At 41.5% G+C, this 18,077-nt stretch overlaps 1 protein-coding gene across 1 annotated transcript in view; it reads left to right on the top strand.

The window, feature by feature from the left end:
* LOC124616619 (sodium channel protein 60E-like) overlaps positions 1-18,077 on the top strand; it is a 287,365-nt gene that overhangs the window by 193,790 nt on the left and 75,498 nt on the right. Inside the window, exons 20-21 of the mRNA XM_047144943.1 lie at positions 9,635-9,793; positions 9,915-10,019. Coding sequence (XP_047000899.1) covers positions 9,635-9,793; positions 9,915-10,019 — 264 coding nt within the window. The remainder of the gene's footprint in view (positions 1-9,634; positions 9,794-9,914; positions 10,020-18,077) is intronic.

Raw genomic sequence — 18,077 nt, 5'->3', positions numbered from 1 at the left:
CCAATGAGGAGTAAATATTTCCAGAGTGGATCAAAGACTGTAGTAATTAAGATGAAAAATAAATTTCACACAAGGAAGACCTTCCAGTCCCTACAGTTAGAAAATGATTTAGAAGAACGGTAGTGTGAATCAGCAACTTCAGCAGTAACACATCTACATGCAAGTGTAACTAAAAAATGGCCTTGTGATGGAACATATTTTTCCCTCAGAACAGATGGCAGTGACTTCCAGGGCAACTAAGCCAAAGCTAGACAAATTATGAGGGGCATTCAATAAGTAATGCAACTTTTTTTTTCTCGGCCAGTTTCAGTTGAAAAGATGCGTGATTTGTTATGGGACATTGTGCAATATTCCTGCTTCAGCCCCTATAGTTTCATGAAGTTTCAGTAGGTGACAGCACAGTGTGCAGCCTTCAAAATGGCATCTGTAATGAAGGTGCATTCCAGCAGAGAGCTGTCATCAAGTTTCATTTTGCAGAAAACCAGAGCATCACAGATATTCGTAGGTGATTTCCGAGTATCTATGGAGACCCGGCATTGAACAAAAGCACGCCAAGTCATTGGGAAAGGCATCTATCATCATTGCAACAAGTTTGTACAAACCTTCCAATATCCTGGATGCCAGCAAATCATCCACAGTTGTGACTCCTACAATGCTGGGAAGACATGTGGGTGCTCTCATTTAAGGTGATTGATGGATCGCAGTCAAACACCTCTGTACACAATGGAGCATATCTGCTAGCTGTGCTGACACACTCGTGCACCAGCTGGGGTACTCAAAAGTAAGTGCCCACTGGGTTCCTTGCATCCTAACAGAATACCATCAAGAGCTTCCTCAGTTTGGCTCTAGGAAGCATGCACTCCCCTGGAAGCAGTACATGGATGAGAGTACGTTATTGATGCAACAAGATGTTGGCTCCAACATCGACTAGCAGAGTGTTATCATGTGGGCATATGGGCCCTCCCAGTAAGGTGTCATAAGGCCTCTGCATTAAATGGAAATTATGTTGAAATTAGGGTTTTGTGGTAAAAAGAATGGGGAATAATATGGTGTGGCGCAGTTCTGGATAAAACCAACTTGCTTTGAGAAAAACACATCAAGGAAAAGGGAAAGAAATATGGATTCAGGATCAACATGGAGAAATTACAGATCATGGCACAGCTAAGACAGTTATTCATTGGTTGCAAAAATCTACTTTTCGATGGATGGCACTTCAATACTAAAGAACTAGAACTTCAGAAACAAAGACAATTTTAATGGAGACAATGCATCATGGCCATTTTTGTTGATATCTGCCACTTCCATCCTGTGTGAGGTTAATATTAACTATAGCTTCGCAGTACATGATTTTGGTTCTCACAATTCATATGAGTTTGAGAAAATGAAAATATTCACAATACTGTAAGCAAAGTTATCTCGACAGTTCTCTAGCAAATATATTGTTGACACAGGATAATATTGATCTGCAGTGAATAAATTGTTCTTGACTTAGAGTTTTCTTGTGTGTAGTCTTGACTTAAGAGTTTTCTTGTGCGTAAAAGTCAGTGCTCTGTTATCATTCCAGGTTTCTCAGGAACTAGTCAAAAAAGAAGTTATCTCATTTCTTTAGAATGAAAATTTGTTTCATTTTAAGGTTATGTACCTGCAGTTGTTACATAATCACATTCAAAACAGTAAAGAATTTTTCAATGCAAAGAATTAACCCTACACTCTATGAATAAATGTCCTTAAATTTAAACATAAATATGCATGTAATTTATATAAAAAAATCTCATTCATTTTTCAGTTACCCATACCAACATGTTAGGTAGTATTTCTGTGAAAGTCCTCATTATTTAAACATTACTTATTCCTCACACAATCATAGTGTGCCTATCCCATTTAGTGACACTGTATCTTTTTCCTCCAAAATAAATGTAGTATTACCACATTTCTTTAGTGATGTGAATACCCAACAAGTGCAAAGGAATGGGAATTGGAGTGGCATAGGGATGGTATAGGATGTTGGGTAGAGTGGGTGGGCAATGGACCACCACTTTAGGAGAGCTTGGAAGTATCTTGGATAGGATAGCCCTCAGTTCAGAGCACAACCAGAGATAATCCAAGCTCCAAAGAAGGATATGGTTCAGTGGATCCATTGCAGGATGATATAGAGTGGCGAGGGAGTGCTCTTTTGTAGCTGGTTCTTTGGGGTGGTTGGAGGATTGGGTGTGTGTGAGGATGTGGGTTGAGAACTCTGTTTGCAAACTAGGTGGGGGGGAGGGGAGGGTGGGGGGGGGGGGGGGGGGGGAAGCTATAGTTGCTGTCTGTGAAGACCTTTGTGAGACTTTCAAAATACTTAGCAAGGAAGTTCTCATCACTTCTTCAATAGCTGGCCAGACAGTATGGGGTATTTTTTGCTGTGAAAAGGACGGCAGCTATAAAAATGCAGGTACTGTAAGTGGTTAGTGTGTGTAATGTGGACAGAGGTATGGGTTTAGCCATCAGAGAGATGGAGGTCAACACCCAAGAAGATGGCACATTGCATTGGTGAGGACCAGGTGAAGCGAGAGAAGAGAAAGTGTTGAGAGATTCTTCCCACCCCTCCTAAAGTAGTGTTCCATCACCCACCCAATCTACACAATATCCTAGTCAATCCCTATGCCACTACAATTCCCAACCACTTGTTACAGAGATCATATCCCTGTATAAGACAAAGGTACAAGACCTGCCCTACACACCCACCCAACATTTCTTACTCCAGTCCTTTCATGGACTTATCCTATCCCATCAGAGGCAGAATCACATGTGAAAGCAACCGTGTCATGTACCAACCCTCCTGTAAACACTGCACAGCTTTTTATGCCTGTATGACTACCAACCAGCTGTCCACCAGGTGAGTGACCACTGACACACTGTTGCCAAGAACAAAGTTGACCACCCAGTGGCACAACATGCAGCTGAGCATAACATGCTCAATTTCAATGATTCCTTCACAACCTGGGCCATCTGGTTCCTCCCCTCCACCATGAGCTTTCCTGAACTATGCAGATGAGATTTATCCTTGCAACACATCCTTCATTCCCTTAATTCTTGAGGCTTCAATATTTGGTAACACTCTGTTCCCACACCCTCCACCGAACAGTTTCCCTTTCCTCCATCCTATCATCCTCACTCAATTCATATCCCATCATCACCTTCAGTATGTGCCATTTCCCATCGGCTGTGACAACCGTGCATCAGATGCCAAGCCTACACATTCCTAGGCAGCAAACTGGCTGCCTCCCTCAGAGCCTAGGGACTACCTGCTCTCAATCCCCCTCCCTGCCTCCTGACTCTCTCTCCCTTACCCACCCCACCCATCACAACACTCAATCCCAACTAGTCCACCTGCTGAAATGCACTGCTGGTAATGTGTGTCCAGCTTGTGGCATGTAGGATCATAGAGGTGTGTGTGCATGCGTGTGTGTTCTCGCTCTAGCTCAGAAAAAATATTAGTCCAAAAGCTAGAAAGTTTTCTTTCTTTTTTGTGTGTGCCTGTTGACAGTCATCATCTACCTGGGCATTTTTGTCTCTGGCACTTTGCACTTCGCAGATGAATAGAGAAAGCTGTGTTTCACAAGCACTCTGTTTGCAGAATCCATTGATTTTTATAGAGGAGATTTTTCGGTCTCCAGAAACTTCATAAAGCATTATCATAGGACATGTTGTATAACGGCACAGTAGATTAACATTGGCAATATAGGACCCTAAGCCTGTGGTTATGAGCATTAGTTTTGCAATACTACTTGAAAATAGGAATAACCTGTGCTTTTTTTTTCAATCACTTGGTACCCATCAATTGTCCCAGTGACATGATAAACTACTGCTAGAAGGGTAAGATACTTACTCAATTGTACCTTCTTTCCATTTCTTCCATTGAAGTGACAAAAAGTCATGGGACAGTGATATGCACATACACAGTTGGTGGAAGTATTGTGTACACCAAGTATAAAAGGCCTGTGCATTGGTGGAACTTTTGTACTCTGGTGATTCATACGAAAAGGTTTCCGATGTGTTTATGGCCACAAAATTTGAATTAACAGATTTTGAACATGGAATGGTCATTGGAGCTAAACGTGTGGGACGTTCTGTTTCAGAAATCATTAGGGAATTCAATATTCTGATATCCACAGTGAAAGAGTGTCCCTAGAATAACAAGTTTCAGACATTATCTCTCACTAGGACAATTCAGTGGCTGAAGTACTTCACTTAACAACTGAGAGCAGCGGCATTTGCATAGAGTTGTCATTGCTAACAGACAAGCAACACTGTGTGACATAACCACAGAAATTAATGTGTGATGAACAACAAATGTAAACATTATCACAGTACAGTAAAATGTGTTGTTAATGGCCAATGGCAGCAGATGAGTGACACAAGTGCTTTTGCTAACAATACAACATTTCTTGCAGTGCTTCTCCTGGGCTGATTACCCTATATGTTGGACCTTAGACAATTGGTAAACTGTGGCCTGGTCAGATGAGTGCCAATTTCAGTTTTTAAGAGTCGATGATAGAATTTGTGTGTGGTGCAGACCCCACGAAGTCATGGACACCAATTGTCAACAAAGCATTGTGTAAGCTGGTGTCGGCTGAGGTCCTCTGGTCTAACTGAACCAATAATTGCCTGGAAATGGTTATGTTCCACTACTTGGAGATCATTTACAGCCATTCAGGGACTTCATGTGCCCAGAAAAGGATGCCATGCCACCAGGCCACAATTGTTCACAATCAATTTGGAGAACATTTTGGACAATTCAAGCAAATGATTTGGCCCCCCCCTCCAGGTCACCCGACATGAAGCCCATCAAACATGTATGAGACATTAGATTATGTCAGTTTGTGCACAATATCCTGCACCAGCATCAATTTCACAATTATGGATGGCTAGTGAGGCAACATTGTTCAGTATGTCTGCAGGGGACTTCCAAAGATTTGTTAAGTCCATGCCACATCAAGTTGCTGCACTATGCTGGGCAAAAGAGAGGTCCAACATAATATTAGGAGATATCCCACGATTTTTGTCACCTCAGTGTAACTACAAATACATGTTCACACATTAGTGGCCACCATTGATAACAATCAAATTTTTCTTGTTGCCGTGGTTTGAGTGTACTAAGCCTGGTTGACACTTTAGGGGGACTGGGTGTTAAACATCCATGGTATGTATCACTGGTGGTTTATTTTTTTAAATTGCAGTGGTCAACAGAAGATCTTTTCTTCAGTTACAAGAACAACATTCACTGTTTCTGGAAGATATATCATCCCTGAAATGAGATCTATCTACAGAATCTCTGTACCAGCCCCATCTTTGTGTAATAATGGTTTTTGGAAATGCTTACAGCAGCCTATGTATTATATGTATCTGGCAAACAACAACAAGACTTCAAAATGCAAACAGCAATGAGATATCTGTTTTTGCTCAAAGAAATCCAAGAAATGAGTAACATAAGAGCAAAGAAATGTAAAGAATCGGGAATCCCAGTTTCCTCAGGAATTCATTTCATAAGGACTGGAAGTAGTCAGACAACATTCTGGGACACCATTTTGCTTGATAACACTTTTGCGTTTGAGAAACATTGTGGAGGAACAAGTTCTTTGGCATAATCTCTGTAGAATCTGAAAGAGATCTCACCTGATCCAGGTGCATGCCATACTATCTCAACAGTACTTAAGATAATCTGCTGCATTGTATGGCAGTACCAGTCACCAAGAACTTGATTTAGTCATAAATTATGCCTTTCAGCATTCAGTCTGGAACATAGTCCCCCTTATAAAATTCCTCCATGATCCCCTGTTCAGTGCTAACATTGGTGCCTCTTCTGATGTTAAGCCTATCACTCCAAAATCATTCTTAACCGAATCCAGGTACCTTCTCCTTGGTCTGCCCCGACTCCTCCTACCCTCTACTGCTGAACCCGTGAGTCTCTTGGATAACCTTGCTTCTCCCATGCGTGTAACATGACCCCACCATCTAAGCCTGTTCACCCTGACTGCTGCATCTATAGACTTCATTCCCAGTTTTTCTTTGATTTCCTCATTGTGGACACCCTCCTGCCATTCTTCCCATCTACTAGTACCTGCAATCATCCTAGCTACTTTCATATCTGTAACCTCAACCTTATTGATAAGGTAACCTGAATCCACCCAGCTTTCGCTCCCATACAACAAAGTTGGTCGAAAGATTGAACGGTGCACAGATAACTTAGTCTTGCAGAAGAGAGTAGATTGTAGCTGAGCACTCACTGCATTAGCTTTGCTACACCTCGCTTCCAGTTCTTTCACTATGTTGCCATCCTGTGAGAATATGCATCCTAAGTACTTGAAACTGTCCACCTGTTCTAACTTTGTTCCCCCTATTTGGCACTCAATCCATTTATATCTCTTTCCCACTGACATTACTTTCGTTTTGGAGATACTAATCTTCATACCATAGTCCTTACATGTCTGATCTAGATCTGAACTATTACTTTGCAAACTTTCAATCGAATCTGCCATCACAACTAAGTCATCCGCATATGCGAGACTGCTTATTTTGTGTTCACATATCTTAATCCCACCAAGCCAGTCTATTGTTTTCAACATATGATCCATAAATAATATGAACAACAGTGGAGACAGGTTGCAGCCTTGTCTTACCCCTGAAAGTACTCTGAACCATTAACTCAACTCTAACTGCTGCCTGACTATCCATGTAAAGACCTTTAATTGCTTGCAAAAGTTTGCCTCCTATTCCATAATCTCGTAGAACAGACAATAACTCCCTCCTAGGAACCTGGTCATATGCCTTTTCTAGATCTATAAAGCATAGATACAATTCCCTGTTCCACTCGTAACACTTCTCCATTATTTGCCGTATGCTAAAGATCTGGTCCTGACAACCTCTAAGAGGCCTAAACCCACACTGATTTTCATCCAATTGGTCCTCAACTAATACTCGCACTTTCCTTTCAACAATACCTGAGAAGATTTTACCCACAACGCTGATTAAAGAGATACCTCTGTAGTTGTTACAATCTTTTCTGTTTCCATGTTTAAAGATTGGCGTGATTACTGCTTTTGTCCAGTCTGATGGAACCTGTCCTGACTCCCAGGTCATTTCAATTATCCTTTGTAGCCATTTAAGACCTGACGTTCCACTGTATTTGATGAGTTCCGACTTAATTTCATCCACCCCAGCTGCTTTATTGCACTGAAATCTATTGACCATTTTCTCCACTTCCTCAAATGTGATCCTTCTTCCATCATCATTCCTATCCCATTGTATATCGAAATCTGAAACATTACTCATCGTATTTTCACCTACATTAAGCAAAATATTCCATCCATCTGCCCAAGAAATCCACAGGATTCACCAGCGGTTTTCCTGACCTGTCCAAAATACTTGTCATTTCTTTCTTACCTCCCTTTCGAAGACTGCTAATTACACTCCAGAATGGATTTCCAGCAGCTTGACCCAAAGTCTCCAAGCTGTTTCCAAAGTCTTCCCAAGATTTCTTCTTGGATGCTGCAATTATCTGTTTGGCTTTGCTTCTTTCTTCAACATAACTTTCTCTGTCTACCCGAGTTCTAGTATGTAGCCATTTTTGATACGCCTTCTTTTTCCTTTTACAGGCTGCCTTGACTGTGTCATTCCACCAAGCTGTTTGCTTCATCCTACCTTTACACACTACTGTTCCAAGACATTCTTTAGCCACTTCTAGTACTGTGTCCCTGTACCTTGTCCATTCCTTTTCCAATGACTGTAACTGACTACATTCAACTAACTGGTACCTATCTGAGATCACTGTTATGTACTTGTGCCTGATTTCCTTATCCTGAAGTTTCTCCACTCTTATCCTCCTACATATGGAGCTGATCTCCTGCACTTTCGGCCTCACAATACCAATTTCACTGCAGATTAAATAATGATCAGTGTCATCAAAGAATCCCCTGAATACATGTGTGTCCCTCACAGCCTTCCTGAATTCCTGATCTGTTATTATATAGTCAATGACAGATCTGGTTCCCCTGCCTTCCCAAGTATACCGGTGAATGTTCTTATGTTTAAAAAAGGAGTTTGTGATTACTAAGCCCATACTGGCACAGAAATCAAAGAGTTATTTCCCGTTCTTGTTGGCCTCCATATCCTCTCCAAATTTACCCATAACCTTTTCATACCCTTCTGTTCAATTTCCAATCCTGGCATTAAAATCACCCATGAGCAGAACACTGTCCTTGTCCTTTACTCTAACAACTACATCACTGAGTGCATCATAAAAACTATCCATCTTATCTTGATCTGTCCCTTCACAATGCGAATATACTGACACAATCCTAATTTTCTTGCTAGACGCTGTCAAATCTATCCACATCAGTCATTCGTTTACATACCTTATTGCAACTACGCTGGGTTCCATTTCTTTCCTGATGTAAAGCCCTGCACCCCACTGTGGTATTCCTGCTTTTACTCCTGACAGGTATACCTTGTATTCTCCCACTTCCTCTTCTTTCTCACCCCTTACCCGAATGTCACTAACAGCTAAAACGTCCAGCCCCATCTTACTTGCAGCCTCTGCCAGCTCTACCTTCTTCCCAGAGTAGCCCCAATTGATATTAACAGCTCCCCATCTCATTACCATTTGTTTGCCAAGTCGTATCTTAGGAGTCCCTGGTTTGTCAGTTAGAGGTGGGACTCTGTCACCTCCAAAGGTCTGAGGCATTTTGCTCTGATTGTTGCCAGCATCATATTTAAAGTACCAGGGAAGCAGGTTGCTAGCCTTACTTGCCCCGAGTCCCATTGAGTTTTACCCCTAACGGTTGAGGGACTAACCGGTGGATTTCGTAGTCTTTGCCGTATGAGCACGAAGGTGACCACGACTCAGAATATGTCCGAGATGCCCAGCCTTATTCCAAAGTAACTGGTATCCCGACTGTCAGGACCACTTACTTGGCCACTCATACGTTGCCCATGGTTCATGAACGAGGACATGACAACAGGAACCCACACCATGACTGTGTCTTGCTATAAATTGTGTACACAGTCATTAGTATGATGCAGTTGGTCTTGATACACATAAACACTGTAGTGTTTGACACACATGCCAAAATGGTTAAACCATAACTGCTAACACACAGAATTAAATAAGTTTGCAGCTCTTCTTCCTTTTTTGCCTCATTTGTTCATGGCCTGTTAAACAAAAAATGCGTAATTCACCAGTTAGTATGTGTGCTTCTTCCCTGTCCTGCAGTAACAGTGGACAGACTCAGATCAAATCAGTCTTGATAATTAACAAAGGTGCTTAGTTTCATAACTTCTGTATTTTTATAATTCACCTTTGTACAAAAGCGTAATATGAACATTCAAAACCACCCAGTGCCTAGCCGCCTGGTTCCTAAGATATACTTTCACTGACTGGTAATTTAATTCCACTTTTGTCTCCTACACTCCACACACAGATCTGTGAAATACTATATAGATTATTGCACCCATAAAATAGATATAAAATGTGGTCAGACTAATTAAAACAAAAAATAAATATGTATTTTGTAGGGAAGGAACTGATATGTCCTGTTCTACATGTGACTGTTTATTCTATTTCACAGTTATACTTCTTGTGGTCTGTATTTTTCAGATTGTCGTGAATGCACTCATGTATGCCATTCCTTCCATTTTCAATGTACTTCTTGTGTGTCTTGTCTTCTGGCTTATATTTTCAATCATGGGTGTGCAGTTTTTTGGGGGCAAATTCTTCAAATGCCTTGATGAGAAAGGAGAACTTCTTCCTGTAGAGGTAAGTTAAATAATTTATTTTTCTTTTGTAAGTTATAAGCAGACATGCCGTTTGTGTAGATTTTTCTTCATTAGTGACCTGTGTTTAGAACATGTAATTTAATAAAAATCCTTCATTGCAGGAGGTGAATGATATGCAGACTTGTTTATACAAGAATTACACATGGGTTAATTCTAAAATAACTTTTGATAATGTTGGGAATGCCTATCTTGCACTATTTCAAGTGGTAAGCCAACTTAATCTTTTCTTGCTCCTTATCATTATTGAATTTTTAAGTTTCAACAGGGTACTGTTAAATATGGTAGGACATGTTTACTATGTAGCATAATGCACACATAGTAAATGTTTTTGTGAAACGAACTCAAGTTTTTGATTATAAACAATACTGTGGTAAAAGACAACTGCTCATTATGCAGTAGCAGTATTGACAGACAGATAGGTAGATAAGCAAGGTATTGAAGTATTGAATATAATGCATTGTACTCTTTCTCTTCCTCTGTATCTCCAACTCCCCCTCCCCCTCTCTCTATTGACATTGTGGTCTGAACGCTGTTAAAATGTTTGAAAATTACTCTATCAATATTTTATTATTTACAGTGCAAGTCATTTTTTTATTGCTCCTATCTCGCACTCTTTCAAATTCTGAAGGTGGCAGGGGTAAAATACAGGGAGCGAAAGGCTATTTACATTTTGTACAGAAACCAGATGGCAGTTATAAGATTCGAGGGGCATGAAAGGGAAGCAGTGGTTGGGAAAGGAGTGAGACAGGGTTGTAGCCTTTCCCCCATGTTATTCAATCTGTATATTGAGCAACCAGTAAAGGAAACAAAAGAAAAATTTGGAGTAGGTATTAAAATTCATGGAGAAGAAGTAAAAACTTTGAGGTTCGCCTATGGTACTGTAATTCTGTCAGAGACAGACTTGGAAGAGCAGTTGAACGGAATGGACAGTGTCTTGAAAGGAGGATATAAGATGAACATCAACAAAAGCAAAACGAGGATAATGGAATGTAGTCAAATTAAGTCGGGTGATGCTGAGGGAATTAGATTAGGAAATGATACACTTAAAGTAGTAAAGGAGTTTTGCTATTTAGGGAGTAAAATAACCAATGATGGTCGAAGTAGAGAGGATATAAAAAGGAGACAGGCAAAGGCAAGGAAATCATTTCTGAAGAAGAGAAATTTGTTAACATCGAGTATAGATTTAAGTGTCAGGAAGTCGTTTCTGAAAGTATTTGTATGGAGTGTAGCCATGTATGGAAGTGAAACATGGACGATAACTAGTTTGGACAAGAAGAGAATAGAAGCTTTCGAAATGTGGTGCTACAGAAGAATGCTGAAGATAAGGTGGGTAGATCACGTAACTAATGAGGAGGTATTGAATAGGATTGGGGAGAAGAGAAGTTTGTGGCACAACTTGACTAGAAGAAGGGATCGGTTGGTAGGACATGTTTTGAGGCATCGAGGGATCACAAATTTAGCGGTTGAGGGCACCGTGGAGGGTAAAAATTGTAGAGGGAGACCAAGAGATGAATACACTAAGCAGATTCAGAAGGATGTAGGTTGCAGTAGGTACTGGGAGATGAAGAAGCTTGCACAGGATAGAGTAGCATGGAGAGCTGCATCAAACCAGTCTCAGGACTGAAGACCACAACAACAACAACATCTCAGCTAACAATAATGTCTTCTAACGCACTATCCCAGTGGGTGAGTGCCACTATGCAGTTTCTCTGGAAACAGTAAGTGGCCAAAGAAGACTGAGTGAACAACAGCTAGCCATACAAAAATCTGATTGGACAAACTGTGCAAGAGGCATCTGTGAAGTAAAATTAATTGACAGTATCATACAAACACATCCTTAATAGCAAATCAAAAAGTTATCTAGAACAAGTGTTTCACTGGAACTCAATAGCAATTTCAGCACTTGGAATGTGTCAGATACAAAAACACAACTCAATGAGGAATGTGCACTCTCTTTCCTCATTGCCTATGCCACCGTAGGATCTTGCCAACAACTCACATGGTGTCCAAGATGCCCGAGGCGCAACTGTGAAACTGAACAATTCTGAATGGCCAAAACTGGTACGTTCATCTTGATATTGTTGTGCAAATCTAGTGACAGTACTAAATCCTTCCCCCTTTTAATAGGTGCATTAATTTGGAAATAACCAAACCTATGCTTCATCCACTAGGCCAAGGGGGGAGTATTGTGTAAGTTGCTCTGCCAGTGGCTCCAAATGCATCTCAGTTTCCTGTGTTCCCATCCACATGGCATCTCATTCATCTCATTCATTCCTGGTCCACTGGAGACAGCAGTTGGTGCTGAGGCATTGGGAATATTGGTAAGGCCAGTGTTTCAGGAAGTGACACAACCTTCATGGATTCCTAGTCCTGTGCCTGTTCGGTCCTCGGCTGCTGCCATTGCTCGTAGTGATGACGTGAGTGCAGTTTGTAATGGCACTGTGGCCATGTCTATTGTGCAAACCTAGGAGCACTGGCAGTCTGGGGGGATTGCCTTAAAGTGCAGTTGCCGAGAGTGCAAAGCCCCCTGTGCTGGCTCAGAGGGTGGCAATGTCTTCTGCATAAGTCCCAACCACAACTGACTTCAGTGACTGATCAAGTGTTCCTGCCCAGCTGCAATGAGAAAAATTTGGTAGCCCTTGTGGCTTGAGAATGATGCCCAGTGCTCAGTCTGACTTCCAGCCAATTGTTGAAGCCCACATGATAGCACCTTGCAGGTAGTGGGGTGTGTAACTAGGGCTCGGAGTCCACGGGGCAGGACACAGTGGATCCAAGAGCATGTGCGACCTGCGTCCGTGCAGTACCTCAGTGAGGCATTGCTCACTGACTGGGAAGGAGCAGTAGGTAGATGACAAGAAAGGCTGTTAAGGTACCCTTAATGGGCATTGATGCCATTGTCTTCCTCATCTGTACGTTGAAGGTTCTGACCATCTGCTCCACTTCCAAGTTCTATGTTGGATGGAAAGAGATGGTGGTCAGGTGCTGTATTCTATTGTGTCAGGACGATGCCTTGAGTTCTGCTGAAACAAACTGAAGTGTTTCATCATATACTATTGTGTGGGGAGTTCCCTCTGTAGCAAAAATCATAGCGAGTGGTCTGATCATATACTCTCTGGATTCTCTATTGTTCTGTCTGCCCTGAGGCAGTAAACATGGAAGAGAGCCAAAGTGTTCATTCTCAACATCCTCCAGGGGGATGTATGTAGTAGCTGAAGAATGCGGCCACTTAGCAGAGGTGGAACAACAGTGTGAATTTCAGCATCCTCTGTCAACAATAATACTACTCGACTCTGCACCACTGCCAATGCTCTCTGTAGGAGAAAGTCTTGGGTAGTAACCACAGCTATTTCGTGAGCAATGATCAGGAAATATTGGAAGGTACGCTGCTTCTAGATGCTCAAACTCAGTGTCAGGGCCAATTGGAAGGCATGATAATGCATCAGCATATGCATACAGTGTGCAGTGGGCTTAAAACGAATGCTATAAGGTAATTGCTGAAGAATGGAGTCTAGCATTGCAAGTGCTGTCCCATTTTGTCTGGAAGGTGACAACATGTACCAAAAAGAGAAACAAGGGGTTTGTGGTCTGTGAGTAACTGAACTTATTCCCATGTAGAAAAAAAGGGGAATTTCTTAATGCAATTAACATTGGCCAACACCTGCTTCTCAATTTGTAAATAGTTTTGCTGCGACTGAGAGAGCATCTTAGACACAAAAGCATTTGGTTGCTTTGTACCATCGGCATTCTTATGCGAGAGAAAGGCTCCAAACCTGTATCGTGACATGCGAGTTGCAAGGGCCAGGAGCTTGCCCAGTGTGTACGTCACTAAGCATGAGGCTGACCTCAGATTTGTTTTCAACTGCAAGAATGGTTTGTGACACTCAGGAGACCAAATGAATGGAATGCCTTTCTTCCCCAAATGGTTCAATGGATGTGTGGGGTAAGCTGCCTGGGGAAACACTCTTGAGTTGTAGTCCACTTTCCCCAGAAATCTCTGCAATTCCTTTAAGTTTTTTGGGGCCAGCATCAACATGCTCTGTTGCTGGTGTGATCCCTTTGCCGCTGAACATATGCCCCAAATACTGCTTGGATGGTGCAAAAAACTTGCCTTTGTCTAGGTTAAAATGTCGTTCATTCTCCAGTAGCCAATGAAATAGTGTTTATAAGTTTCATTTGTGCTCTCCCATTGTGGCAGCCATCACCCGAATGTTACCCCAGTAGTTTATGCACTTCAGAATACCTTGACTTAATTGCTCTGTATATGTTTGGAAAATTTGTGGGGCTGAGATGACCCCAGAACGTAACTTATTGCGTTGACACATTTCAAGTGGCATATTTAGTATCAGGATTTTCTGTGTATCTGCATCTAGAGGTAACTGCTTCAAATAAATCTTTGAAAAACACTGTTCCTGAATAAGTTTGCTGTAAGTTCCTCTGGCCAAGAGATTATGGCCTTATACTCACTTCAAATTCTGGTGGACCCATTTGCTTTCTTCACTAAGACCATGCCAGTCGCCCACTGACTAACTGATCCCCAAGTCCAACCTGTCTAAACTCAGTCTTTACTGCATGATGCATTGCAAATGAAACTGGCCGTGCCCAACAAAATTTAGGCACAGTGGGCGGCTTGAGTGAAACACGTGCTTCAAACTATTTTGCCCAACCCAGCATTGTTTGAAATAACTGCTTATTATTCTCTAATAATAGTTTTAAATCCAAGAATGGTACTGAGCTGTACACCAAGTTCACCTCATCCAGTACTTGGAAACCAAATGTGGCGAACGCATCTAAAAAACTATATACACAGCTGACAGAGAACTTACAACCACCAAAATGATTTGCGATTCCATGCTCTCATTATTTGCTGATACAGCAATTTGCCCTCACATTGCTGTTTACCTGCCCTTTGCCCTCATATTGCTGTTTTCCTGTGCAGGCACAATGCTGCTAAGTGCCCTGACTTGTAGCAGACTAAAATGTGTTGAAAAAAATTAGGACCCTCATGACGCTCATGATGTGTCCAACAGCTTGCACATGACTTAAGCATCGATTGTGGTCAATCTGATAATGAGAGGAAACTTTTCTTATGATATAAAGAATGTAATATCCATAGAGATGCCTGGCTATGTTGTGCCTGTTTACTAAGTCCTTTTACACGTACTTGAGAGCAAGCAGCATTTCCTTGTGCAGTACTGACCCTGAGTATCATGCAGGGGACTAACTTGCTGGCATGTGGATGTGAGCTCAGCTGTTTTTCAACTATCTGAAAACACATTTTGAGCTGCTGCAGACGCATCAGACTTTTGGCAGTATTTGTAAATGTGCCTAGTTTGGGGTCTGACAAATCAAAATCTCTAATCTGGACCTCATTGCACAGTGCTAATCTGATAACTACATCTCTGATTAAAGAGTCAGCATACAAAGCCCCACAATTCATTCATTAAAACATGCATTTACAGGCATGGCCTTGTAAATCCACTATCCAGAACGTGCAAGTCCTATCACTACACTTTTCATGTTGGTTAAACTGCAATTGCACTGCCACAGTATAAGTTTGATTGCAGAAATGTCCACTCAGCAGACTCTATCATTCAGTAATTTCCAATGCTTTAAGATTCATGTGCAGACACAGTTTTTGAATGGTTTTGTAAAGGCTACTACTACTGATAAGTGAAATAGCACTGTAGATGACTTGATCTGGTAAGTTTCTTACCTTGCAATCAACTGAAATCAATTGATGTGGGTAGGTTTGCGACCTCTATACTCTCATTGAACACAAAAAATGGCAGGGATTAAGTTTGCCCAATAGTTGCTTACCCGTAGGTTGCTTACCCATATTTTTGATCAGCTCCACATTCTGCTTGATCAGCTCCTGAATCTGCTTGTGCTGTAGTTGTTGTAGCCGTATATGTTCATGCTGTAATTGGTTCAAATGGCTCTGAGCACTATGGGACTCAACTGCTGAGGTCATTAGTCCCCTAGAACTTAGAACTAGTTAAACCTAACTAACCTAAGGACATCACAAACATCCATGCCCGAGGCAGGATTCGAACCTGCGACCGTAGCGCTCCTGCGGTTCCAGACTGCAGTGCCTTTAACCGCACGGCCACTTCGGCCGGCTCATTCTGTAATTCCTGCAGTGTTATTTGATGCTGTCAAATCTCCAGAATCTGTTGATTTATCATTATGAGCTATTTCACATGAAAGAGTCAACCTCATCATCACTTTTATAACACACTGCTCTAGTGGGTAAATGCTACTACACTGTTTCTCTGGTAACAAAAAGTGGCTGAAAACTGTCGAATGGATGACAGTGTTAACTGTACACAAATACATACTAAAGGACACACTGTGAGGAAGTCGGACATGAAGCCAAAAGAACCATCAACAGTGTACAAACAAAACATAAATGCAAACTGAGACAATAACTTAGAATAAGGGTGTCACTGGGTGCAAACAGTAATGCTGGTAAAACTTCCTGGCACATTAAAACTGTGTGCCAGACCGAGACTCGAACTCGGGACCTTTGCCTTTCGCGGGCAAGTGCTCCACCAACTGAGCTACCCAAGCACGACTCATGCCCCGTCATCGCAGCTTTACTTCTGCCAGTACTTCGCCTCCTACCTTCCAAACTTTACAGAAGCTCTCCTGGTAGAGCACTTGCCCGCGAAAGGCAAAGGTCCCGAGTTCGAGTCTCAGTCCGGCACACAGTTTTAATCTGCCAGGAAGTTTCATATCAGTGCACACTCCACTGCAGAGTGAAAATCTCATTCTGGAAACATCCCCTAGGCTGTTGATAAGCCATGTCTCTGCAATATCCTTTCTTTCAGGAGTGCTAGTTCTGCAAGGTTCGCAGGAGAGCTTCTGTAAAGTTTGGAAGGTAGGAGGCGAGGTGCTGGCGAAAGTAAAGCTGTGATGACGGGGCGTGAGTCGTGCTTGGGTAGCTCAGTTGGTAGAGCACTTGCCCACGAAAGGCAAAGGTCCCGAGTTCGAGTCTCTGTCCGGCACACAGTTTTAATCTGCCAGGAAGTTTCATATCAGCGCACACTCCGCTGCAGAATGAAAATCTCATTCTGGAGTAATGCCGGTGATTGGAAAGCTTCAGATACATAAACACAACTCGACATGAAATGAGCACTCGCATCCCTCATTGCCTATGCTACCAGAGGATCTTATCGACTCACATGATCTTCACACTGTCAGATGTTGACTGTGAAATCACACAACTTTGAATGTCCAGCACTGGTGCATCCATCTCAGTGCCGAAGTTTGAACATGGTGATGGTACTAAATTATATTTTATCTAATTTAAGTAATAAAACTGTAGGGAATAGCTACAAACGCGTCAGTATTAATGTACAGTGTGCATGTAAGGACAGCTGTTATGCAGTAAATCTTTAGAGTATGCCATACCACCAGAATTGTTTTGCTTCCTTTATCAAAAGTTTCCAGGCATATTTTCAAGCTAAATTTCTTATTTCATTTATGGCTGGTATACAGACTTCTCTGTCAATTTCTTCATTATGAAAGGAACTGATGATAAAATAAATATATGCACTTTAAATCAAAATTTAATGATGCAAAAATTATGTAAAACTCACACAACTGTCTCTTAACCCTCTGAATGCTGTGGATGCATTAGCAAGCAATGCTGCACCTTTCTTCAGGTGCTGTGTATCTGTTTAAGCATGACATCCTGTCTATCCCACAAGGCTGTAAGTTTTATTTATTTGTGCCACATTGTTGGTTCTTCTTGCAATGATTGTGTTAACATGCATAGTTGTATTTCTGTCTTGGTCTCCCAATAACTGCTCAGGGTTTGTGTTTCTTGGTTGTGTATGTTTGCTGTTGTGGTCTCATGTTGATGTTTTCAACTAAGCTTTATGCTTTTGACTATTCGACAATACTGACATGAGATGATTATTCTTATCACTGTCCTGTTGTACATAAGTGAAGTACATTTCAGTGCTGTTAAGAAAATGACACAGCAGTAACTGTATCATAATGATCACACACTGTTTCCATCCTGTATTTAATTAGTATAGTTGGCTGATTGATACACACAGTAATTGAATGTTCATATACCACAAAATTCCTTATTATATTTTTAGACAAAAGCTCATTTTCAAAATTTGTGTGTTGTGCATATTTATTTATTTGGTTACTTATTTATTTCATCCAAGGATCATCTCACAATGATATGGAACTTGTCACAGTAACACAATAAAAATCAATGGCTCAGAATAAAGATATACATGTAATAT

Source organism: Schistocerca americana, chromosome 5 (genome assembly GCF_021461395.2).
Source record: "Schistocerca americana isolate TAMUIC-IGC-003095 chromosome 5, iqSchAmer2.1, whole genome shotgun sequence".
Lineage (NCBI taxonomy): Eukaryota > Metazoa > Arthropoda > Insecta > Orthoptera > Acrididae > Schistocerca > Schistocerca americana.
The sequence above is the reverse complement of the archived record's forward strand: the minus strand, read 5'-3'. Positions and strand labels throughout refer to the sequence as shown.